The sequence below is a fragment of the Larimichthys crocea genome, chromosome VIII (assembly GCF_000972845.2).
Source record: "Larimichthys crocea isolate SSNF chromosome VIII, L_crocea_2.0, whole genome shotgun sequence".
Classification (NCBI taxonomy): domain Eukaryota; kingdom Metazoa; phylum Chordata; class Actinopteri; family Sciaenidae; genus Larimichthys; species Larimichthys crocea.
In genome coordinates this window covers 14,620,180-14,647,262 of record NC_040018.1, presented here as the reverse complement: position 1 = coordinate 14,647,262, position 27,083 = coordinate 14,620,180, and the positions used below count along the sequence as shown (strand labels likewise).

The following is a 27,083-nucleotide window of genomic DNA, read 5'->3' as shown; positions in this document are numbered from 1 at the left end:
CTCGATAACTGTTTTTTATTTTTCAAATATATTTAATTTGGTTTGCTATAAGTCATCAAATTGGTATTTAACAGCTACAGTTCATTCCACCCTTTAATCTGTTGTATATACGTTGCATGCATGTTGTTGTTGTAATGCACTTATAGGTGTTATAATTAAATTCTATAATAATAACAAAATTTGATATATCAGAAATGAAGCATTGATCTATTAATTATTCTTCAGTGGACAACAATACATATATAACAGTACTTCCATTCAAAGATCAAAACATCAATAAACAATCAAAGTCTACAATACATTACAAATGAAGGCCTCGGTATTTAATTTTAAATAGAAGTGAAAGAAGAGAATGTGCTTATTTTCAGCATCACATGTAAACATTTAAACACATGTGCACTTGAAGCATAGGATCATTTTCCTTGAAGAGCGATTTAAGCAGTCTATAGGTGACAGATTGGCAAAGATTCAGACAGTTCAGAAGTAAGACTCATCGATATTAACAAAGTGCTTCACTTTATAAAAGCATAAGTATAAAATTGTGTTGTCAGAGACAAGAACCAGCCCATGATCAACGACCTGTAAACATGGCAGGTAGTGTAAACACATGTTTTACCATTCAGAAAACGTTAAAACTACTGCTTAAGTACAGTTACTTTCCTACAAAGGTATTACAAGTGATTACTCATTTTTGAAAACAGACAATAATCTGTACACATTTTGACAACCAACAAAACAATTTTTAAAGTTGTACTCTTTAAAATAGAGCACCGTGCTGCAATTAGACACCCATGATGAGTAGAAGAAAACAAAATGATATCACTCATTGACAAAGGGCAACAAAATATGATATTTAACACACGGTATGCAAAACTGTATGATAAGGCCAGTTTGTCATGATAATGTTTCTATAAGCTACTGGCCAGGAGATATAATGTATATACATTTATATATTCCTCTGATACACAGTCAGTGTTGAACTTGAGTGGCCATAAATGAAACGCTAAAAAAGGTTTATCTGATGTAGAGATGCACCGATAACCAATTTGTCAATTTGAGTCACTTTTGACAGTTAATAAATGCTTCATCAAAAGCAAAAGAGTTATATTTGTATGTACGTACAGTATATTTGTATATATACTAACTGAAAAATCACAAAAATCAAGTCATATTTAATTATTTAATGTCAATATGTACAATTATTCATAGTATTTCAGCACAATCTAACACTGCATGTATTCACTTCTTTGGATCTGTGGCCTAAACAGATACAAACTACTTTATGATTAGTTTAGCCTGTTACTGGTCCTGGTATTGATCAGGGTGCAAAATTAACAGTTTTGTCCACCGGCCAAAATGTCTACATGATGGTTCAGATTTTGCTAGCCACTCTGGTTTTCTGACGCGAGTGAGTGAGTAAAGCAAAGCTAACAGCAACTTGCATATTTTATCATCACTTGACTGGTGGACGGTGCTGATTTTGGACCCTGGTATTGATACATCACTACTATAATGATTAAATGACACACTTGCTTTAAGAGTACGCTCTTAAACTTGTATATAAACTGCAAGTTTTCTGCTACAAATGCTTTTGAGGTGCATATACTTGGGATTTATGTTTCTAGTATGATGGAATGAAAAATGTAGAATTACGTATAGAATTTAAATGATAGGAAAAATGGAAACAAAATATATTCACATATGTTTTATTGAGGCTGAATTGCTAATTGCTAAGCTCAGGTTTTGCTTCTTTCACATTGTTCACATTCAGCTAATTTTAAAAAACCTCTGGATGTTTTTATTGTAGTAGTATATAATAGTGTTCTAGTTGGACCAATGTCATGATTAAAGGGACTTTGTATAAAAATGGTAATCATTCAAAAGTCATACCGGCTTTGTCTATTCTGACCCATAGTCCACTCTTTTTAGCACTAACATGCGGTTAAGGTATTTATTTGTTTACTACAATGTGAAGTTTTTGTGAAGCAATTCAGCCAAAATGAAACATTTCTTTTAAAGTTAATATGTTTGTTATACAGTATATATCTTTGCATTTTTGCTTTGTAAACTTTAGAACACGTGGAGTGAATAAATACCTCTGTCACTCCAGATTTAATGTCCTTTTCTCTGCGTGTGCCTCAACAGAGGACCAAAGTGAATGTTGTGTGACTGTCCTTCATCTATCACACAGCCGGCAGGTTAAGACCAGAGTCGGACGCACAGCTTGTTTCTCTCCAATGGCAGTAATGTCTATTCAAGCTCATTTACAGCAGGAGCACTAATCCACTCCGTCAAAGCCTTGTGCGTTCTCGATGGCGATGTGAAGTTTCTCCCTCAGCTCCTCAAAAGACTCGTAAGGAGGCAGGTCCAGTCGATTGAAGCTTTAAGAGGTGAAAGTAAAAACAGTGAGAGTGAGCCGTTATTTGGTCATTCATGATTCTTAATGGACACATGAGATTCATGTTTGCACTCCCATGTAGCTGAGGGACTTTCCACATATACAGTAGATTAACAAAAGAACTGTCAAATTCGGTGCAGCAGAAGCAGAAATATACCTCACATGAGTCAAACCTAAAACCCTCTAAAACTCTGAATCCTAAACTTCCAATGATGCTACTCAATTGCAACATTTGCATTATTTGTGACTAGAAAACTGACTTTGACATGTAAAATCAGTGGAGTATCTCCTTAAACACTGAGTTGTTTCACTGAGCCAGCTGTCTGAGAGCCATGACTGTATGCAGCCACTAGGGGGCTTCACAACCACTCTGCTCGATTAGATAATATATTGTACTCTCCTTTTTTATTGTTTTTTAGCATCACAGCCACGCAATACATGAGTGCAAGCCAAACATAATGTTCAGCGTCATGTGTCAGTCAGGGCTGACAACTCTGCATATTATTTCTTTGAGGACATGACTGTGAAGATTTTTTAAAAAGTCATCTTTAGAGACATTGGTCCTCCGTACATCTTAGCCACAGTACACTAAAGTGATCAAACATGTGACTGTGATAAAGAGCTGAACTGAACTACAAACCTCGCTGCTAAACATAACCAACAAAAGGAGAGCAGAGAGCAATGTACGCATTTTTTTTTTTTTTGGCACAACCTGCTCGAGCCTTTTTAAATGTCAGCAGACACTCTCAATAAACTTGAAAATGGCAAGTACACTGCAAAACGTAACTGTGTTAGATATTAACGGAAAAACAAAATCACAGTGAAGTGCTCACCATGTGTGGGCTCTGGGGAGTTTATCACGTGTTCCCCACTGTTCGATGGTAAACAGCTGTGGTCCGTTAGACCCTGGAAAATAAAACCACCAAACATCAGATAAACATATACAATGCGATTATAACTGCATTTAGAAGAAACAAGAAAGAAAATTATGATAAGTGAAGACAACACAGAGGAAAAAGATGTTGGCACTCATTTGCATGCAAAATGAAAATAATTATTTGTACTGAGAGGATACAAGAGTGTGAATAATCTATAAAACACAGTAGGTTATCTCACCATAGAGTTCAGCAAAGCCGTTCATTGGGACCCTTGATGTTCCCGTTACAAACTGCAAGAGCCGGATTCGCTTTTCTGCATCCATCAACAGCACCGTCTATAACAACACCAACAGATGTACAAATAAATTACTAATATAACACAACTTCTTGAAGGAGAGAAGAAAAAAAAAAATACTTGATGGCTCCAGGCATGGAAAGTTGTCTCACCTTCCAAAACCACTGGATAACGACGTGGTTGGAGCAGTAGCTGTTCTTGTACTTGGTGTTCGCTCTCCAGTCATTCACATCCACGTCTCCAAGACCACACATGAGCAGCTGTAGAGGACACAAAGGCAAGTAGACACACCGTTACTTGTCTTTCTGTAATAAATGTGGCTCATTTGAGCACATCAGATCGACTGATAACTCACCTCGAGCTCATTCTCATCAAAGATCTTGATCAGATCTTGAGGTATCAACTCAAAGAATCCCTAGAACACAAATTATGACAGATTTTTAGTCTCTATACAGTTTAATTGGGTAAACTATGTGATAAAGACTTATCGAATAAATTACCTCTTTGAAGGCAGTCATCTGCTTCAGTATCCTGTTCACAAACCTCCACTGCATCACCAGACTGTCGAACACAAAATAGTAGATTAGTATCAAACCATAATTTTACTTAAAGATAAATAAAAAAGTGTTTTCATCTTGAAGTGAGGAGCTCTGCAGCTTACTCGATGTATTCCTTCTTGTTTTCATTAGTGATGACAATGTCTGTGCCGCCCGGCTTCAGTTCATGCTGGTGAGTCTGAACAGGAAGAAATGGATAGTTTCAAGTAAATTACAGACAATCAGAAAACAGAAAATTGACAGAAAATCAACGATCATAAACTGAAAAGTTGTTGAGGCAAAGACAACACGTTGGACAAACCTGTCCGAACAGCTCTTCATCAATGGTGAACCTCAAATCCAAGTCTGTTGGGTCGTTCTCCAAAATCCACATCAAGGAGTTGAAATATTCACTGTCCTGAAAATGACAAACCAGTTTACTAAATCTTCCAGATTAGTTGTAATTAGAAGGTTCAAGGTGTTACGTTATTATCTGCAGTGGAAAAAACACTCACAACAGACTCCATGTCCTGGAGAGTGATCGGCTTCTGCAGCATCATCTTGTAGAAAGGACGAATGAAGAAAGCTTTCAAAGAAAACAAACAAAAAAGTCAGGATCCAATTAAAATCACAGTTTGCTCTGATCCTTTCTGACGTGGCTGCCACCCCTTAATAAACAACATAGTGGCACACAGTCAGGTAGCACTCACCATCGAGCAGTTTGCCGTGATACACGGCCATGCCTGCCACACGGCCGATGAACTTGAAGTAGGACAGGTGGTCCTCATTACATAAACCTGAGTTAGGGTTAATCTGCAGTGTGTAGTTGTCCCTGGAAGACATAAAACATGAAGATGTCTTTTGTAAATCAGCTGTCTGTGATGCTCATACCAAATTATGTAAATAGCATTAACGTCTTCATGGAGAATTCATTTTCCAGACCACATTTGTAGATACCGGCAATGAAGGAGTATGAGTCTGGCACTGTGTAGACAAACATTCATCTTCCTAGCAACAGGGTCTGTGTATGTTCTTTCCAGGCCTGTCCTGGATGCAGAATACCTCTCCCGGATGTATTTCATTTGCTGTTCCCCATTATAAATCAGACCACCAGTACATGTTCCTCTAAATGTGATTTGGATGTCTGTACTCATCTAAACACACCTTAATGATGTACGGGACCACTGGAGAATGCTTAAACAGACTCACGTGGCAGAATACTCGAACAGGCCGTAGTACGGGTTGAACATTTCCTTAGACATGAGGAAGAACCACTCCCTGGCCAGGCCACCATAGTCCAGTCCTTTCTCTCCTTCAAACTCCACCCACAGTCGTGCCTTCAGCAGGTCGGCCTTCTTAACTGAGAGGATGCGTCTGTATGAGTCCTCCAGGACCGCATTTCGTCTCATCTTCATCTCAAAACGGTTTGGGATGTCAGCCTATAAAGCAATGTATCGAGTTCATTAAGAAGTAAGTTTATCATCATTTACAAAGCTGAACAAACACAGAATAGAAGAAGAAACTGATATCAGAGGTACAGGCAACACCAGTCCTCATTAGTTTTATCAAAGTGTGCACAAAGTAAACAGTCCCAGTTACAGTTACTTACTGGTTTCTTCAGCTTCTTGCGGAAGTAGTCATACTTCTGTTTATAATCTCTGGAATAAGGCACTGCCTGTGATCAACAAAGGATAGCAGCAACAATCAGTCAATCCTGTGACCTACACTGTGGTCAGTGACACATATTTACAGGAAACCTGTAAGCTATATATATATATATAGTATGCTTATATCATGTTACTGAGGTACAATGAGTTAAATACTTCATATTCATACTCACTGGTCCAGTTATAGCTGAGTTCTGTAATCTGGGATCATCCCATTGTGTGGTCCTGGTGTCTATAACATAATAAATCATTACCTTCAAACCTCATCATCATTCAATTCAAGATGTATTTTTTGTATTAAACATTGTACGTACTGTGATCTATGTAGAATATCCTCCCATCAGTGTGGACCCTCTCCTCCCAACCCGGCTATGAAGGTAGAAAATATCACATTCTTTAATAAGTTGGCTTTAGACTATTAAATACAATATGGAGCATCGTCAGCACACCATATATGCTTTTACCTGTGATCTAAAGCCTAAAGTCAATAAATGTCTTTCTACTGATTTGTTCTATATTTCTTTGTAACTGGTGAACTTACTGGCAGAGGGCCAAGATCAGTTGGGTCGAGCGAGGCTCTCCTCCGCTGTTGCACAGGAATCTTAAGCCTGGGATCTTCCTGTTCAGAGGAAAACAAACAGGGTGTGTTGCAGTCAAAGAGGAAATAGTTACACGAGAGATACTACTCACTTTTAGAGACTCTTTTTCACATATTCTTTAAGTTTTCACCATAACACACATTAGAAAAAGTCTCTTTCTTATGGGAATAAGATATTGCCTTTCTTTCTCAGTGGTCACCGCTTACTACTGGTGGTAAAAGCTCATCTGAAGTCTGCTGTCTTCTCACCCAGGTAGTAGTCTTTGTGTTGTGGTCGATGAAAAAAGGTCTTCCACTGGGAGCACTGCGAACCTCCCAACCAGTCGGCAGGAAGCCAGATTCATATGTGGGCTCAGGGCTTGGGGTGTGCTGAGGAGACTCCTCGGGGGAGACAGACGGTTGGGATGGAAGGGGGCTCTGTGGTAAACCTGCACCAATCTGTGCTGCTGCTGCTGGTGCTGCAGCTGCTGCTGGTGCTGCTGGTGCTGGTGCCTCTGAGGTTCTCTGGAGGATTATAGAGAGGTATTGAAGTTAAATGACAAAATGGCACTTGATTTCAGATCTATATTGAACATATTGAGTTTGTATACATACATTTGCCCCCCATCAATACCGGCAAGAAAGCCCACTTTGTACCTGAACAAGGGGTCGTGTCCATGAAGTGCTTCGGCTGTTGTGGTTGACATAGTAGCGTCTTCCTTTATTGTCTCGCTTCTCCTCCCAGCCTGGAGGTAGCCCAGCTGAGGTTGGAAGCAGCTATTGAATGACAGAAAAATTGAATACAGTGACACAGCAGAGGACCTGTCAGACACCATGCTGATATACCTGTGAGTCTCAAACACTGACATCTGTACACTCATACAGAAACGTTCTGATGCAAGACTGGTAAACATGCAGGAAGCAGCGATTTCAACAGAGAGTGAAATACTCACTACAGGATTAACAGGATGTTCCTCTCCTGTTGAAGTCCGGGCACTTCCTCTGCGACTGGAATGGCTTGAATTACTAGCATGATCCTGCATCAGACAGGAAGGATGTCAAAGACAACGATGATCACTTGGCCATTAATGTGGATATACTTTCCACCTCTCCCTCTCTCACTGAAAGCTTGTGGTTCATATTAATCTCATTATGTTTCTCTCTTCGTCCTCCTCCTCCTTACGCTAAGCAGAACCTTATGCAGCACAGAAAATGACTCACTGTCTGGGTGGTGTTCAGCTCGCCAGCTGTGGCCCCTGAAACGTGAACATTTCTCAGATCATCGCAGAACGAGAGGAACTCAGGCACCGGTGTGCGGGGTGGAGGTGATGCGAGCTGGTTATTGCTGTGGTACAAGGTGGACTCGTCCTCTGTAATAATCTCCCAGCTCTGGAAGATGAGACAGAAGAGACTCATCAGGAACACACAGCGGGGGACTGATCTGAGGTCAGAGCTCTGCCAAATTACTCAGTTTAAATATACTGTGTAAGCCACCAAGAGCTCCGTTTTAAAAACCTACAAGTTAGTTTGTTTAGAGCAAATCAAAGTGTTTATGCCAAAGCCCTCAGAGCACAAGCCAGAGCTACACTGCTACAGCCACCACCACTGCAACATCTGGCTTCAACATGGGACCTACACAGCTATTAGATCTCATTCATCTAAAAAGCCTTTTGAAAAACTGTGCTGTGGACAGGCTGATACTCTTAAACATGCAATAGCTGACATTTTGGCCAACTTGGTGCTGCGAACACTACACTGACAAATCATCACCTTTTTTTCCGAGTTTTTTTTGACAGAGATAGCTGAATAGTGACAGGAAACAGAGATTGAGAGAGGGGGATGACACACAGAAAAGAGCCACAGGTTAAAATCGAACCCTGGGTCACGGCAGCAAGGTCTGAGCCCTCGTACATGGGGCGCACACTCTACAAACTGAGCTAACCGGCGCCCCACAAATCATCACTTTTAAAGTTGATACGTTGAACACACATCCAGCAGATGCAGAGCAGCACTATCATTTATTCCATGTTACTGTCTCTATGATTAAGTCCAAAATTCCCCTTTTGGTTTGGTTTTTGGTCTATACCAACTCCTCAGGCCTCCAAATGAAATTTTTCCTCAGAGTCCCACAACTGTCTCCAACTCCATTTTCAACTGTCTCAGACTGAACAAATATTTTCCCAAATTTAAGTTTTTATTTCATTCTAAACAAATATAGTTTAATAACCTTGTTTCAGTAACTGGCACCTTACTAACTCACTATGGTTCACCTTGGAGGTTTTGCTAGTTCACCTGAGGTGTGTGGCCATAAACAGTTTTCTTTGTCCTTTTCTCTGATGGTCTTAATGTGTTGTTTTTTAGGGGGTCTGAAAGTCACTAAATCTAGGGAGAAAGTCTCCAAGATGACAACACTGATCTCCCTTTTTTGTGTGTGTTAGCCTGGGTGTGATGTAGCGCAGAGCTCATGCCGGGGCCACCTCACATTTTTAGAATTTGAACCTAACAATTGAATTTGTAATGATAGGTTTGTTTACTGTGTCATAGCTGACGTTTGTGCCACAGGTGGTATGGGGCACAATACCATTTAATATTTTAAATCTCATCATCTACTGTATTCTCCTAAACAGAATGGAAAATACAGATAGGTCAGGACATAGTAAAAGACATGCACATTTTATTAAAGAATTAAATTTAAGATTACCTCAGGGGACTCCCGTGTGGTGTTCTCATCGGTGTCTGAGATCTGTCTGCGTGTAATAAAAGGTTCCACCTCCACATTATTGTTCTGTCCCCTCGGCACGTCCACATCACTGTCCCTGTTTAGGACACAGACACAGAGACACTGTCTCTATCAGTGCTTCACCAACATTTGTAAGAATTGTTACTTTGCTAGGGAGAGGGGAGCAGCCTTACTGCATTGTGGGTCGTTGCCATTGTGTGGTTCTGCTCTCATGATTGACAAAGTATGTTCTTCCTAGGTTGTCCTGCCGCTCCTCCCAGCCAGGGGGCAGAGCAGGCAGCAGCTGGCTTTGTCTGGGACCTGACATGTCCTGAGCCTCCAGAAACTCCCAACTAGGCTGCACGATGTAAACAGACAGTTTTAAAAAGCCAGCACAAACAGGATGGACACAACATCCAAAGAAGACTTAAAATCATCCTGAAGAAATTAGCAGAAGCAATGCCATGGACAAACAGTGGGACATTCATGGACTTTGTGTTTCAGGACACAGTTAGGTTAAAGGGACGATCCATGCTCTAAAGGAACTCATATTACTGCTCTGACCTACTGTTGTCTGTGGTGAAAACAAGAGGCAATGCCAAGGTTACACATGGCACGTTATCCAATTAAATGCTGTTATATCTTGTATTTCAATATCTTGCAATGGAGGCTGAATAATTTGTGGTCATATTCAATGTCCAATCACAAAGATTTAGATGTGTGATCATTTTACTCTCAACACAGACGGATAAAATACCAATAAAAAAGGAAACATTAGATCATTTCCTTCACTATGCCTAGAATTCACTTTTAGGTTTACAAGTTTACAACAATAATAAAAACTTGTTTTTTGGCTGGTAGAAATTCAGAGTGACTGGGAACTAAAAACTAAACAAATATTTTTAGTGGTGCTCTAAAAAAAGCCTTCACTGACCTTATCAGACTGACTAAGCTTATCTACCATGAAGAACCACTGAGGAATCCTGACTCTGATCTTAGGTAAACTAAACACACATCATGAGACATATCTTGTTTCTGGTAAAGCATTAGCCAAACTTACATCTGTGTCCTCGGTCTGATCTGCTGTTTCCTCCTCTGAACCTGCATTTTTCGGCAGGTAGGTCATTTTGAGCCGCAGGTGGCCTTTGACTCTGGACTTGTGGCTGCATGACAAACAGATTAGTCTTTTTTTATTTTAAACAAATAAGAAATTAATATTGTCAGGAATATTTTAAAAGTAAAAGTATGAACTGTCATTTTTCCTGCAAATAAACCAATGTAAAAATGGAATGTAAAACAGGAAAAGACAAAAGATTAAATAACCATGAAATCATGCCAACCTTCGTGGGTGAAGCAGAAAATCCTTGAATGTGTATGGCCTTTCTGTATTAGGATTTTCTGTCTGAGAAAAAAAAAACAATAAAAAAAAAAAGAGAAATCTTTAATTCTCCAAACACAAACAGGAATAAATCTATTCCCCAACACTGTATCATAACAGAGTATATTTAAAGATACCATCATGAAATGATGCTAACAGCGTACCATGAGGGCTAATTTGTGGGTGTTGTATTTATAATGAAACAAAGCAGAAACGCAACATAAACATGACCGACTGTGTTTCCAAAACTAGAGACAACGATGTGGAACAGGCATTCGAATAAGGACGTGTGTGTTTGCATTTACGTGGTGTCGTAGGTGAGACTGAGGTCGAGAGCTCGTACAGTAAAAACAAAAACACATACATCTTAGTTGAACTTAAGTCACACAGAACAACCACAAACTCACCGGTATCTGGTTTAAGGGAACATCCACCTGTCCCAGAAAGTCATCACGTGTCTGACAGGGAGAGGGAGGGAGAGAGAGAGAGAGAGAGAGAGAGAGAGAGAGAGAGAGAGAGTCACATACAGTTGTCAGGATCATAACAATATTATTTTCTCTTACTCCTCCAACACACACACACACACACACAGGACTGGCCTAGACATGTTTTGTTCCTAAGCCATCTTTGGAATACCCCCATAGGAACATGCAGTGTGTATTTTTAGAGGTATTTTCTCTCTTATCATATCAAGACAAGCCCTTCAAACTATCTTTAACCATTAGATCAGCAAAAAATTAAACAGCTCTTCCTCAACACGGACACACAAAGGACTATTTTCCTACTTGAAACAAAGACACAAAGACAGTCATTTCACTTCCGTATAGATTTAGTACAGAGCCTCGATAGGAGTGTTTATACACCCACGATGAATAGCTGCACTGTGTTCTTGCTCGAGAGACTGGGACTAAAATAAAGTGTACCATTTGTCAAATAAACTGTCTTTTCTTTGAACACTTCACACATTCACTGCATGCCTTCATCGCAGCCGTTACAGTCTTGAAGGCAAAAGGCTTAAGGCAAACGTACACTGCACTATGGGAGTCAGCTTTGTGACCAAATTAACACCAGCCGCAGGTCAAACCGTCCAACAGCAGTATAGAGTGTTTACGTGAACAAATATAGATGGAGGCCTCCTTTCGTCGTGCCCTTTTACTTCCAATAGTGCAGCCAAGAAAAGGAGTTAAGTTCAGGTTAAAAGAAAAGCAACATGTTTAGAACCAGTAATAACCAGCCAAAGGAGGCAAGTGTTGGAGATTTCATCGATAAACGCCTAAAAAGTCAACAAATACAAACACACAAGTCTCACTACAGGCTGCTTGCCATTTTGTTGATCTAACAATCAGTCTTGCCCAATGGCAGCACTTACTGTTAGTCACTCTGGATAAAGACTGTCAGCTGAAATGGAAATCACAAGTGTACAAAGTATGTGCAGATCAATAATTCAATCTGTACGATTTCAAAATATCAACAATAACTAGATCGGGGCGGTCGGTAGCGTAGTGGGTTAAGCGGCCGCCCCGTGTGTGGAGGCTACAGTCCTTGCTGCAGCTGGCCCCGGTTCGAATCCCGCATCGGACAGCCATTTACTGCATGTCACTCCCCCTCTCTCCGCCCCCTGCTTCCTGTCTATCTTCAGCTGTCCTATCATTAAAGGCATAAAAAAAGACCAAAAAAAAAATAAAAAATCTTAAAAAACAACAACAAAAAAAAAAACTAAATCAACAATCGACAAGTCTTGGGGACTATCTGTGTCTGATGATGTTACACTGCGAACAACAAATTTATGTTTAAATTAAATATTTTATTTAACTATTTAAGTGCACAGAGTCTCTGTTTCGCTGTCTCTTTTCTCGGCTCTCTGTGTGTTTCACTCAGGGTGGAGTCAGACGTGTCAGTACCAAGTACAAACAGGGTTGGTAGGTAACGACATGCTAACATGCTCTGTGTTCTGTGTTTTTAGATGAGCTAGACCAAAGATTATTCAGTTAAAACAGATCTGTGGTGTCGTTTTGAATGCCCCAGTGTGTTATACAGAGTGAAAACTGTGTCAGGCTTTGTTTTAAAAATATCTTTTTAAATGCTGTGTTCTTTGTCAGCAACTGGTCATATGGTAATTTAGGAGATTTGTAATTTGGCCTGGTGTGCTTGGATTAATTAATGAAAACTCTATTCCTGGCATTTGCTACTGGTGTTACTCACCACTGTTTTAGAGGGGAATAACTTGTTTAAGAAGCCAAACAGCTTTAAAATAAATATACACATTTTCTGCTGTGCAATGGATCTATTTATCAGTTAGTTTTAGTAACTGATAAATATTCTTAAGTGAGTCTACATTTACATGTAAGCAAAGAACCTACAAAGTGTTAAATTTGAGAAAGAAATTTGGTATGATTGCAAAATGAAATTAAATTTCGATATACATGAATATAACCATAAGTATAGCTATGGACATAAAACATGAGTGTAACACTAACATCCATTCATGGGGATTCACTATAACGAACATCATCATCTGATAAATGTAAATTCCCAAAATCGTAGGTAATTAAATGTCATTAAATAGCTTTTTTTGCCCAAACCTTAAATATCCAGGTTATTATCAAGTGACGCAAGAAAAGCAACAAATCCTCTAAATATTTTGGCATTCTTGCTTGAAAAAAACAACAACTTATGAATGAATTATCAAAATTGTAATAGAAGCACTTTGCAGAGTGTTTCCTCGTCAGTGAGGTCTTCTGATATAAATACTGATATTTAAGGATGCATCAGTACTCATTAATTTGTGTCATTAATGTTAGTATGTTACACACACCACTGTCCACATGATAATAAGAAAGTTAAAATTGTATATCTTATAGTTTATGCACAGCCCCTACAACAGCCAGTGTACTAGAGATTTACCAGAACATGAGTGGATAGAGTATATAGGCAGCAGATTGGTTTCATATAGAGTGTTATCATGTCCTGTTTCCCCCCATCTTGTATTTGTTTTTGTGAAAGGAAAATTAAGTATCTTAAAACGTAAAGACATAAAAAAAAAATGTTGGTAGACATTTCTAAACTTCATCATAAATCAAATAAATCTTTGAAGCACAAGCTTCAGTTAACAGTTCATCTTTTCTTAAGATGCCATGCTGGCTTGTGTTTTTAAAAACTGACTGACTGTATTTCACCTTTTTCACTGTTAGAATTTTAGTGTCACATTCACATTAGCCGTGCACACTGATCAGACTCCAGTATATTTGATCTTACACTTCTGTAGCTCAGTATTTATCAATATACTCTGCCCTTCATAGCTTTTAACAGCCTGCTCAGATATATAAAAACAATCACAGACTAAGTACAGAACTGATCCCTTCGTCAAATAAAAAATTAGCTCAGTATTTCAGTACTCAGTGACGACTATCCCTGCTGGTTTGTCAAGTCAAGTACGTCATTTCTATTTCCGTTACAATCAGAACACACAAACAATTTTCTTTCAAAAGAAACCACGTCTTTCTTTGGTAACTTCCTGCATGTAGACTACGGTGAGGTCAAGCATGAAGCAGAGGTTTATGCTACCAGTTGGTAATACAATGTTCAAGTAATATTAATATTATAATATAATATTATATTATATATTATATTATAATATATTAATATTTCTTTAATAATGATGTGACAAAATACTAAAAAACACTTTTGGACTCACAATGGTTGTTAAGTTGTTTGTCTCTCCTCGTACTAAACCTGATGCTTCTGCTTGAGGTGGTGAAATAGGTTTGTTGTATTGCTCCTTGTTGCAGTCTTCTCACATATCACCCTGGTTTGCTGTACATCTGATCTTTTGTAACCAAACTACTTTCACGCTACACCACTTTTTGGGACTAACTTCTCCACCGTGGAGCTGGTAGCAACGTTACTTCCACTTTCAGCCTTGTTGTTGTCGTATGTAACTGCACGATGTTAGGCTTTATTAGTACCCAATGGTACGTTTCTTGTCAACAAGTCAGAATATAGTATCAATATCACAGTAAGATGTGAGATATGTGAATCATATAAGATATGTTTTTTTTAAATACCTAAAAATGGCTACCAGTATTATTGTGAATGGTATATGGCACACCCTTAATGTATCACTTATGAGAATGGCAAAGATAAAAAGTCAATTCAGAGCATCTCCAAAGATGAACTCAGTTTAACATGTGGCATTAAGCAGTGCTGACCACATACTGTATGAGATTGAGGCAAACAGCTACAGACATGTGTTTTGGTATCTGTGGAGAAAGCTCAGTGATATCAATCCTAGCTCGGCAACGACAAACTACTTTTAACAGGTGGACAGCAGCTTGTGAAACCTAAACTTCTGAAGAGCAACCCAGCTAATGTTATTGGAGCAGGCAGACAAAGTGTCCGATGATGGGCCATCCTGATCTTTAGGAACTTTAGGTACAAATCTGTGAAAACAATTGTGTAAAATAAGACCAAATAAGTTCAGAAATAAAGGCCGACACAGCTGAAGAGACTATTTGATCATGATGACAAAGTTAAGAAGAAGCTGTGAAACGTTTTGGCACGGCCTTGTTTTCCACACTGAAAACATTTGCTGTCACTGCAGGAGGCTGCAACATAAACTCTGATGGCCTGCATTATTCATTTGTTGTGCTGATGGAGAATGTACAATCAAAACACATTTATCCAACTCTCACAGGAAGAAAGAGGTCATATTATTCACGGCAGCTGGCTACATTCCAGTTTTCATACAGTTAAATTCTAAAAGTTACGCTTGCTGTTGCTCGGCTTGTTTTTATAATGGCTGAGTGATTTTTCTAAACCACATGTTATCACTTCTAAAGGAATGGCGGGAATGCAACACTCCACCTCAAACACTGTGGCAGCTGCACAAAATTAGTTAAGACGATCAAACCTGGACAGTCCATAATGGCATATAGGTTGTGTTTTGGGTCATTTATACTACATCTATACTACATTTAAGTCAGCTGACCACCTGCTCATTTGGCTGGAACAAACGTATGAATTCATTGAGTTATGATGTGCAAAACACAACACAGAGATTTCTGATTGACGTTTTTCACCTTCCGTGTGTGCCGTGGTCACATCTGGTTGTTCATTAACCCGCGTGATGAGGCATGAGGTTATGAGGACACTGATAAGAACGGCAGACCTGAAACTTTTATAAAATTTTCCATTGTGATATTTTTCCATCATGACTTGTGACTCATTCAACTGTAGTTTATCGTTTTCCCTTTGTTTTTGTATTTTAGTACTTGACGGGAAGAAATAAAAACCTGGATGAAGCCAGGTTTATAGGTCTTTATTTAGGTCTTTATAGTGTCATCGGTGAAGCTACAGTAGTAACAAAAGGTGTCACATTTAGTCTATATAGGTTTAGGGTTAGGCAGATTTTGATTTTGTTGTAGATCTATTAAACATTCATGGATCACTGAAGAGTACAGAGCTGATTTAGCAGTAAAATCATGACCTGTTTTTAAACAGTTTCTGGGTTAAGAGAAACAGTCTTGTAGAAACAATTTTAAATTATGTTTTAGTATTATTATATACACCTTCTGATAATGAATAATATGACTGTTGCTCCGTTGTATGTGGACACAGTCAGAATGTAAACAAAGGTGTGTAGTTTTTGATGCAGACTTCTAAGAAGAGAGATGAGATGTGTCAGGATGAAGGACTTAAGTGAAATGAATAGACTTAATAAAAGGCATTTTAAAGTGAGAAAATAAAATCTAGATTTACAAAAGCAAATTTAGATCTTTAAAAGTAAATGGTCTGACTAATTACTGTTGGGGGGCTTCTTACTTGACAGCCTGCTAAATGCAGGGGGGGAGGCTGACACCTGATACTTCACAAACACTGCCTGGCAGGAGGACCCATAGGGAAGGGACACACCACCCTTTTACTGGGAAAGGCTCACGCTCCCATGCTGCCTACATTAAATTAACCCCCGTCACCCTCCACCCCACACACACACACACACACACCATGTCCACAGATGGCTGGCATGACTGTGCGCTGCTCTAGTATCATGCTGTTAAATTTGAATCCACGGGACTGGGCAGTGCTACAGACCACCAGACTATCTGGAGTCAGGAGGAATATTTCAGAGGTACTTTATTTATAACAGCAAGGGGCACTGCTTTTCCCACCACTAAAATTAGCCAGGGTAAATACTTAAGTCGATTACTCATAGTGCTAACAGAATAAAAAAAACTATTCTAAAGTTGAGCGTGTCTTCACACATACCGACAAACAGACAGACGGCAACTTTTCTTTCTAGTTCACGCTTTTCTCGGAAACCAATATGCAAATGGATTTACTGTAATGTAACCGAATACCTCTGAATGTTTGTCCACATTGGGCTTGTTAATTGCATGACTTAGCTCTAGCAGTCTTCTCAGTTACTGAATTTCGCTCTTGCTTGTGGCGAGCCTAATGGCTGACGCTGAGTAAACAGACTTTTAAGGATTTCACTGGCAATAGCAGTTAAGGACAGCAGCATTGTCACAGGACATATATTCCCTACCCCATCAAAATATTTAATACACAAGCACCAGAGAAATAATCTTTTAACATTAAGCTTTCCTTTAACAAGAATAAACTAGTATAAAAACATCATTCATACATTTGTTATTTGCAGCATTCATGTCTGCTTTCATGTCACTCTGGACATGAAAGCAGACGTCAACGCTGCGTTATCTGAGCAGTCAATCCAGAGCAGTATGGAATCCACTTGAACCGGTTAAACCACATTATGGGTGACTGCACAGTGCTCTTTCATACAACATTTATGTGTCAGGTATCTTGATAAAATGTTCAGTTAATTCCAATTAAGAAACTCACCTTTGTGTTTTGAGCTGGGCTCTTTGGTGTTTTATTCCTTTTGTGATTTGTGTTTACACCAATAACAGAGCTAGGCAACTTAGCTGGGCAGCAAGGAGTCAAATGAATGTGCACATGTGGAGAGTGAGGGCTACTGAGTTTTGGGTTCGAAACGTGACATGAAATTCCAGTGTTAGCGTACGGCACCTCCAGGGAAAAGCTCCTTTGTATGGCACGATGACAGAGGTTTTCTTCTGACTTTTCCTGGCCTTTTCCCGATGAAAAGATCATTTGATTTTTCTCTGACGGTTTAGTTGAGGAGAACAAACAAGCAGAGGTACTACGATACAGTTTTTTGTGAGGGTCATGTTCACCCTCAGAGTGTGCGGCTAGGTTAGGAGCCTCGGGATATCCCACATTGACCGTAGCCATGTATTCCTTCCCAGGTATTATTGGTCTCTGGTGGGCAAAGTGCAGCAGCACGCTGCTAGAGTGACGATTCGATCTGTCTAAAGTTGATGACAGTTCCATTACTTTACTCCTGTCCTCCATTAGGCCTTTTGGTTCATCCTGTAAAGGAATATTAAATTGCACCATGTGTTTGGTGTCCCTGGACTCGTCTGAACAGCTCCCCTTTGGGACACGGCGGCCACTTACTGCTGCGGTTGTGGACCCTTGGCAAGTCACTTCCTCGTCATCTTGTGAGAATTCACTGGCAGATGTCTGATGGGAGCCCCTCGCTGGTGGAGAGGTAGCAGGCAGAGCTACTGGACTGACTGGGGAAGCAGGTGGGGTGCTGCAGGGGCTCTTTGGAAATATAACCAAGGAGGAGCACCGTCTTAGCGGGACCTTGGACTTGCGGCAGAGTATACTCCTCTCCTGGGTGGTCCTGTGTTTTTCTGAAGTCTCTGGCTCAAAGATACTGTTGCTGCTACAGTACCCGGCATCGCTGGCCATGCTGCTGCTGCACGAACCTCCGTCAGAGCCACTACCTGCTCCTCCTTCGCTGCCCCCTGGGTCTCCATCCTCTATGCTGCCATCCAGCTCTCCACTGAGCTTTCCACAGGGCTGCAGTGAGATCTGCAGAATGCTCTTCTTATTGCATCCTCCAGTGTTAACTCTGGGTATGAATACTGAAGAGTAGCGCTGTAAATTAGCATAGTCTGGTGACAGAGGAGTCACCTTCAAGTGGACAGAACTGTGCGCCAGAATCTCTGTGGGGCTACAAGCTGGCACACTGACTCCACTCCTCTCACCATGGCTGCTGAGGCTTTCTGACAGAGGGTCCGTGTTGCTTCTCCTTGACGCAAAATGCAAGCGCAGCCGACGTGCCATTCGTTTAACTCTCTAAACCCTGCAGCGCTGGCGAGAGCTGCATGATCAAACTTGCTGCTAGGAAAAAAGGAAAGCAAGGCAACTGCTCCGAGCTGTACTCTGTGATCACAATCATTAGTGGGTGTACATTGCCAAAATAGCTCTGGTGACAACCTACATTCCTCTCCAGGCTGATCTCAGCTTTTAGTCAGAGGAGGTCAGTGGTTCTGTTTGGAGACATGACCCAAACATACGACCTTTGAAACTAGAGCAATCCCAGAGGTTTGTCCCCTTTAGGGAGCTTAACCCGTGTACAGAAAACAAAATTACACTTTAAGGACAGCCTCCACTGTTGCTGGCCTGCCTTATAACCTTAGCTTAGCTGCTAGTTAACTCCACCTCCAGACAGCTAAATATCTAACACCTTGTGTCTTTTCCAGTCGCCTCACTCTTGTGTACCCCTTTGGAAAAAACAACAATATGGAAGCCCTCCACGTTGCATCTTAGACTGAAGCTCTGATAAACTGTTACATCTGCCTCAGGCCACTCACTCAAGACTTCCTGTTGCAGCTATGCTTCTAATGTTTCTGCTGCTCTGTGCCCCCACAAATATTTTTACCCACTGCTATTGAATTACAGGAAATCAGAGAGAATGACTTTCAACATTATTCTGTATAAACTTCTGGACAGGACTGTGTTGAAAAATTGCATAGCACACAATAAAACCCACCAGAATCTGTGGGAAAATGTAGGAGAGTGATTGTAAACTGCAAAAATAATCACACAAATTTTATGCTAAAGTGCAGCTAAAGCAAAGAAATGTCTTGAAATGTTTGAAAATGTTTGCTTCTTGAAAGGAAACAGAAAATTTGCTAAACAGAGATGCAGAAATAAAGTAGGCTGTCTAAAAGAAAACACAAGAAGAAGAAAGAACTGGCGTCAACGGTGACCTGACACCTGTTAAATGACACCTCATGTAACAGTCAGTGCTAGTCTGATTTCCTCTCCATGGCTGTTGACAGTCCCATTTATTAATGGCAGCTTATTGTGAGCCAGGCCGGCCTATTTCAGGGCATTACTCTGCATCCAAATCACTTTCAGTATAGGGTGTAATAGTAAGTGAGGCAGCCAGGATAAAGACATGATTCATCAGAGGACGCTTCGCTGCTGCAGTGGAACTCACAGCCTATTTTTTAAACCAACACGACAAGCTACCGGGACACCTCGTGATCGTCTATTAATCACTCACCTGGCCAAAAGTAGGTTCAACTGATGGCGGTGCGTGGACTGTAAGATAAGATCGGTGACTCACATGCACATGATTACGCCAGGTCATATAGTGTGCCGTAATAAGACAATAATAAAGCAAAGCCACATGGAATACGCACATGAATGTGGCACCAAAACGAACATTGTGCCTAAAGGAAACACTGAAGGACGAGCTATATTTAATAAACTCTTTAGAGAATGTGTTTGAGTGTCTTTACAAATGGTGTCAGTGGTTAGAGTAGAGGCTGGGCATGAGAGACGGGATGGCCCTGACAGCAGAGCAGCTGTAATGATTTAAGGCCGCTAAACTGTATGTGTTAACATCAGTTTGTGACTTTGTGACGCGTCGGCTGTGAATTTAGAGATTTTCAGTATGTGACAGAAAACAAAACGCCATCTTGAAAAAGATTTGACAACGCTCTGTGAGTGTTGAGATAACATTTAAATGTACATACACATTCATAAATAGTTTTAGTTGAACGTTCTGGCACAGTCCTACAGCAGCTGCTGCAAACTGACACGGTCACATCGAAGCTGTGTCTGAAATCACTCCTTATTTACTAAACAGCGCACTACATTTACTGTCCACCATTACGTGCCAGTATGTAAATGTATACACTATATACTGCAGTGTCCTCTGACACTCCACAGTGTCTGTCACATGTGCGGTTCTTTCTGCTTACAACCCCACAATGCACTGTGCCCCATTTTACCAATGAGAGAATTACAGCTATGCAACTCAACAGCTGTCTGTGACGATGCAAAATTATGATAAGTTCTCCATTTACTCTCTGAGTTAACTGTTGAGTGTCCATTATTTAATGTAGGGAGTGAATGTGGACACTGCTCCAGTCTTCTGGCAGGTCTTCATCCAAACAAACACTGACAAACATCATTTATTTACACAGCCTTTACTGAAGCACACTGTAGGGGCTCTTTGTATTACAACTCCTTGGTGACTGTTTACCTAGGTTTTCTATGATCAGCTTACTGCTAATCATGCTATTCACTGTACAACTGCATGTAATGTGTTGCTAATATGACCGTCTATTTGTTGAATTGTGGCTTATTATTTTGTATCATACTCTTTTTACTTGATTTGTCTATGATTTGTTTTTATACCTGTTGACTTGATGTTGATCTTTCACTGCTGATACTTTATTTCTTCCTGACATGAAGCATGAGCAAACTAATTTGACAGCTGCTCTATACTTTTGTGAATTCAATTTCCTTTCCTTTCAATTGCCACACTAACGCTATACAATACCTTTGATCTAACCCTTGTTTATGTGGTTATTTTATGATTTAAAACCAGAACAAACCTCACAAACTGTCTTCAACCTTTATTGAAGGTGTGTTTAACTCGCCACACAGTTGTGCAGTTACACACACACACACACAGGGCTGAAGATAAGTAATATCATTACATTGAACAAAGCCTGAAGACATTTAGATGCCTTAAAGTGGGACTTGTGACGCCTGATCAAAATCACCTGGACTTCAGGGGATATTCTAGTTGCCTGTGGACACATCTGACCAGCACGACTGGTCTGCGCAAGTCTTTACTTTTTCCTTTGCTTTCAGAGAACAGTTTGTTTGGTTGAAAAAGTATGGTTTCCTCTCTCTACTCTTTAGCCTTGAGCAGTCCGTAAATACTTCTTCCTGAATCTGTTCGTGCAGTTACACAACAACCATTTTATCAGTGTTTTCCATGTGTATTCATGACGAACATTCATTCAAGAAGTAGTAACCATGGCAACTTTTGCATACAGTGATGTCATGTGGATACTCTCTATTCATGCATGAGACTGGTCTGTTACACAGACATACCATCGTGTGACAAGGAAAGGCTTAGAGAGTATCTCTTTTAGTTTTTAATGAGCCTGATTCTGAATATGTCATCCACTGTTGTCCACTGGGAGTGTGTGTGTGTTTGTCTCCAGCTGCTGATAAAATTACTTGGGAAGCCTGAACAACACTTGTTGGATTATTGGGTCTCTTGGGGTGTCGCCTCGAGCACTCCTTCTCTCCTCCTTCATTAAACAGCATAACCCGCTCAGCAGGTCCCACAAAGAAGTGCTGAACACAGCAGAAAGTGCACAAATTTTACACGTTTTCAAAATGTCTGATCTGCGTCTGAAGCTGCGAGGTTCATTATGTCCAAAACACCAATTTCCTGGACATTAGTTTTCAGGATACAGTGTGAAACAAAATGTTGATCAAAAATCAAACTCTGGAATAACTAAACAAACGTTACCACATGACGAAGGGTTTCATTGTCATTCATTTAATTAAGCGCTGTGAGGCGAGACAAAAATGAATGAGACACCCGAGTTCTCTGGCTATTCCTCTGTGTGTAGCAGTGACACACATGTGAACAAAAGCACGTTCACAATGCTGACACACCCTCCAAATTTCTACGAGATCAACCTGGAGCATGACAAGGCAACTTCGAGTGAGTCACGCCCAGGTTTGTTTGTCTCATGTGACTGCAAACCTGTGACGTAACACGTTCTAGAAACATTCAGCCAAACTACAAACAAAATGAGTGAAGAGTGAAGAAGAAGAAGAAGAAGAAGAAGAAGAAGAAACTCTGTTTATGCTAGTGTCTGGGCTGTCTATTTATCTTTCGCCATGACCTGCTGAGCAACTGCAGATAAAAAAAACAAATCCAAACCAAAAGTCTTGCGCAACACGTCAAACTGCAACAACGGTTCGATGTTGTACAAGCTATTTCATAAATAACCAAGAAGGATACAGAATTATAATGATCAGAAATATAAGAGCTGAGGGGGAGCAGGATGAGACAATCACATGATTTTATCTTCACAGTACAGCGTTGTTGGCTCTGTACAGAAATGTGACGTGTTGTGCAGTCAACATGAGAACAAACACACTGATTCTGAGAATCTAATGTGCTGCTTCTTGTTATATTCACTCAACAAACTCTACCAGTTTGGACTGGTTGATGAATCAGTGTTTCGACATGACAGGTACAGATATGTCCAAATGTCAAGAGGGATATATTTGACTACTGCTACTACAATCTTAACTACTTAAAACACCAATATCGTAAGTCTTTTTCTGCTACAGAACAGTGTAAAAATAGCTAGAGGGGAATAAGAACAGGGTCAAAAGAAAATCTATTATCATGCAGAGATGTAAAAGCACTAGCAATAGCACTTCAAGTCAATACAATTACATATATAAAGCTCTTAGAAAATAGCTCTAAATGACTAAAGTGGTTTGTCCACTCACTGAACATTGTCATTATACACATTGAGTGTGCCTGTAGAGATTAAGGTGATATTTAGTGGGGGTGAAACTCTCTGGGAACATTCACGTAGGCTGCCTGCTTTGACTGTGTTTATATCACGTACAGATAGCACAGTTTGTGTCTTGGACGGTCTAGCTGCTCAGGAGTCCCAGCACCTGCTGTGCATCAGACCAGCTTGAAACTGGGTCAGAGCAGCTCAGCTGATATCATGCTACAGCCTGGCATTCCCAGCAGCTTTAAAATGACTGTGTAATCAATAAGTGAACATCTCTGTTCACTGTCACACAACCCAAACGTCACAGCAGACACTATTTGGCTACATATCTCTAACACATAACATCGCCATCATCTACGTGATATTCGACACATGATGTGATATGTGACTCTTTCAGTCTCCATTCACACTTGTAAAGTAAGCAACAGGCGTCAGGATGCCCTTAAGGTAGCCAGATTTGCCCATATTTACAGCTCTGAATAATTACGTATCACAGTTTTCCCAACAATAACACACATGTCATGGCAAAATAAGGGCTCCTGTATCTAGCATACGAAACCAAAGTTGATCTTGCACTGCATTTCCTGGCACCAACATCTCTGGGTTGTGTCCAATATGCTAGCGTTACAACTATCAATTAAGACATGTCCTTCTGTAGCAGAGGGGCGCTTAAAACTGATCTCCAATACTTTGTTTCTCATCAAGGATTCCTCCTGTCCAGTCTCCTTAACAAAACACATGAACCCATATTTATTTTTTTTTTAACAGACTGAGATCACGTGCAGGTACAGGTTAGGGTTTGTTATCAACCTTTTTACAACATTTCTCTGGACTTAATGGATGGTTGTTTTCTCTGTGTACTGAATGCACAAAAGTGTTTGAGATTTGGGGGAAGTTTAAGACTTCTATTTAGTTTTTTCACATTAGGAAACAGAAGTAAACACGATCTGCAAGGGAACTAGCTGCAACAATTTGTCGATGAAATGATCCGTCCATCGACAGAAAGAGAATTGACAAGTAAAAAGATTAATCATTTCACTGAGTGTGCCTGAAAGAGCACACTATATAGTCCCTATATAGTCCCTTCAAAATAAAAGACTTTGTAAAACTCTCATTAACAGACACAAGACCACATGAGCATGCACAAACACAAACACAAACACACACACACACACACACACACACACACACACACCATCTCCAGTTTCCTGCTCCACTCCTGATGATGTTTAATTCGAGTGTCTCTGCAGGGTTAGCACTGACGCAGCAAAACACACTGCACTATAGAGTAGTGCTGCATTACACTACACTCTGTACACCATGCACCACGCGTACGTTACATGTTCTTACATGCATCATATGGTGAATTCCCACATGGACACTTGTCTGCAGTGCGACTGAAGGTAGTGGACCATAACCCGCTCACAGGTCCCACAAAGAAGTGCGGAACACAGCAGAAAGTGCACAAATTTTACACGTTTTCAAAAGGTCTGATCTGCGTCTGAAGCTGCGAGGTTCATTATGTCCAAAACACCAATTTCCTGGACATTAGTTTTCAGGATACATGTGAAACAAAATGTTGATAAAAATCAAACTCTGGAATAACTAAACAAACGTTACCACATGACGAAGGGTTTCATTGCATCATTTATTAAGCGCTGTGAGGCGAGACAAAAATGAATGAGATACCCGAGTTCTCTGGCTATTCCCTGTGTGTAGCAGTGACACACATGTGAAACAAAAGCACGTTCACAATGCTGACACACCCTCCAAATTTCTACGAGATCAACCTGGAGCAGGACAAGGCAACTTCGAGTGAGTCACGCCCAGGTTTGTTTGTCTCATGTGACTGCAAAACCTGTGACGCAACACGTTCTAGAAACATCAGCCAAACTACAAACAAAATGAGTGAAGAGTGAAGAAGAAGAAGAAGAAGAAGAAGAAACTCTGTTGCTACGTCTGGACTGCCTATTTATCTTTCGCCATGACCTGCTGAGCAACTGCCAGATAAAAAAACAAATCCAAACAAAAGTCTTGCGCAACACGTCAAACTGCAACAACGGTTCGATGTTGTACGACTATTCATAAATAACCAAGAAGGATACAGAATTAAAATGATCAGAAATATAAGAGCTGAGGGGGAGCAGGATGAGACAATCAAATGATTTTATCTTCACAGTACAGCGTTGTTGGCTCTGTACAGAAATGTGACCTGTTGTGCAGTCAACATGAGAACAACACACCTGATTCGGAAATCTAATGTGCGCTTCTTGTTATATTCACTCAACAAACTCTACAAGTTTGGACTGGTTTGAGAATCAGTGTTTCGACATGACAGGTACAGATATGTCCAAAGTGTCAAGAGGGATATATTTGACTACTGCTACTACAATCTTAACTACTTAAAACACCAATATCGTAAGTCCTTTTTCTGCTACAGAAAAGTGTAAAAATAGCTAGAGGGGAATAAGAAAAGGGTCAAAAGAAAATCTATTATCATACAGAGATGTAAAAGCACTAGCAATAGCACTTCAAGTCATACAATTACATATATAAAGCTCTTAGAAAATAGCTCTAATGACTAAAGTGGTTTGTCCGCTCACTGAACATTGTCATTATACACATTGAGTGTGCCTGTAGAGATTAAGGTGATATTTAGTGGGGGTGAAACTCTCTGGGAACATTCACGTAGGCTGCCTGCTTTGACTTGTTTATATCACGTACAGATAGCACAGTTTGTGTCTTGGACGGTCTAGCTGCTCAGGAGTCCCAGCACCTGCGGTGCATCAGACCAGCTTGAAACTGGGTCAGAGCAGCTCAGCTGATATCATGCACAGCCTGGCATTCCCAGCAGCTTTAAAATGACTGTGTAATCAATAAGTGAACATCTCTGTTCACTGTCACCAACCCAAACGCACAGCAGACACTATTTGGCTACATATCTCTAACACATAACATCGCCATCATCTACGTGATATTCGACACAGGATGTGATATGTGACTCTTTCAGTCTCCATCCACACTTGTAAAGTAAGCAACAGGCGTAGGATGCCCTTAAGGTAGCCAGATTGCCCATATTTACAGCTCGGAATAATTACGTATCACAGTTTTCCCAACAATAACACACATGTCATGGCAAATAAGGGCTTCGGTACTAGCATACGAAACCAAAGTTGATCTTGCACTGCATTTCCTGGCACCAAACATCCTGGGTTGTGTCCAATATGCTAGCGTTACAACTATCAATTAAGAATGTCCTTCTGTAGCAGGGGCGCTTAAAACTGATCTCCAATACTTTGTTTCTCACAAGGATTCCTCCTGTCAGTCTCCTTAACAAAACACATGAACCCATATTTATAACAGACTGAGATCACGTGCAGGTACAGGTTAGGGTTTGTTATCAACCTTTTTACAACATTTTTCTGGACTTAATGGATGGTTGTTTCTCTGTGTACTGAAGCACAAAAGTGTTTGAGATTTGGGGGAAGTTTAAGACTTATTTTGTTTTTTCACATTAGGAAACAGAAGTAAACACGATCTGCAAGGGAACTAGCTGCAACAATTTGTCGATGAAATGATTGTCCATCGACAGAAAGAGAATTGACAAGTAAAAAGATTAATCATTCACTGAGTGTGCCTGAAAGAGCACACTATATAGTCCCTATATAGTCCCTTCAAAATAAAAGACTTTGTAAAACTCTCTCATTAACAGACACAAGACCACATGAGCATGCACAAACACAAACACACACAACACACACACCCACACACACACAACCACACACAACACACACAAGAGACAAGTCTTCAAAATAAGAGTTCCTTCAAAATAAGAGCCTATTAAAAAGGCAATGATGACACAGCTTATTGTATTAATACTGATTAATACAGAGTCAGGCACACTCAAAATTTCTTTAGAAATGTTTCTAGTTTTTTTAAA

General features: G+C 40.2%; 1 protein-coding gene across 2 annotated transcripts in view; it reads right to left on the bottom strand.

Annotated features, from left to right (window-relative positions):
- The window catches only part of nedd4a (NEDD4 E3 ubiquitin protein ligase a), a 30,816-nt gene continuing 3,733 nt past the window's right edge, over positions 1–27,083 (bottom strand). The window contains exons 1-25 of one of the 2 annotated variants that reach the window (XM_019270514.2): positions 17,310–18,638; positions 10,856–10,906; positions 10,411–10,472; positions 10,131–10,233; positions 9,265–9,428; positions 9,053–9,167; positions 7,573–7,740; positions 7,305–7,388; positions 7,009–7,128; positions 6,622–6,876; positions 6,316–6,393; positions 6,089–6,143; positions 5,948–6,006; positions 5,717–5,782; positions 5,317–5,546; positions 4,818–4,939; positions 4,623–4,693; positions 4,430–4,525; positions 4,233–4,306; positions 4,072–4,132; positions 3,927–3,986; positions 3,724–3,831; positions 3,515–3,611; positions 3,232–3,304; positions 1–2,381 (exon numbers count right to left, since the gene is read on the bottom strand). In XM_019270514.2, coding sequence (XP_019126059.2) covers positions 2,279–2,381; positions 3,232–3,304; positions 3,515–3,611; positions 3,724–3,831; positions 3,927–3,986; positions 4,072–4,132; positions 4,233–4,306; positions 4,430–4,525; positions 4,623–4,693; positions 4,818–4,939; positions 5,317–5,546; positions 5,717–5,782; positions 5,948–6,006; positions 6,089–6,143; positions 6,316–6,393; positions 6,622–6,876; positions 7,009–7,128; positions 7,305–7,388; positions 7,573–7,740; positions 9,053–9,167; positions 9,265–9,428; positions 10,131–10,233; positions 10,411–10,472; positions 10,856–10,906; positions 17,310–18,623 — 3,789 coding nt within the window. In that variant the 5' untranslated portion in view covers positions 18,624–18,638 and the 3' untranslated portion in view covers positions 1–2,278. Of the gene's footprint in view, positions 2,382–3,231; positions 3,305–3,514; positions 3,612–3,723; positions 3,832–3,926; positions 3,987–4,071; positions 4,133–4,232; positions 4,307–4,429; positions 4,526–4,622; positions 4,694–4,817; positions 4,940–5,316; positions 5,547–5,716; positions 5,783–5,947; positions 6,007–6,088; positions 6,144–6,315; positions 6,394–6,621; positions 6,877–7,008; positions 7,129–7,304; positions 7,389–7,572; positions 7,741–9,052; positions 9,168–9,264; positions 9,429–10,130; positions 10,234–10,410; positions 10,473–10,855; positions 10,907–17,309; positions 18,639–27,083 lie in introns of those variants that run through there. The other variant, XM_010745155.3, reaches the window with a different exon arrangement.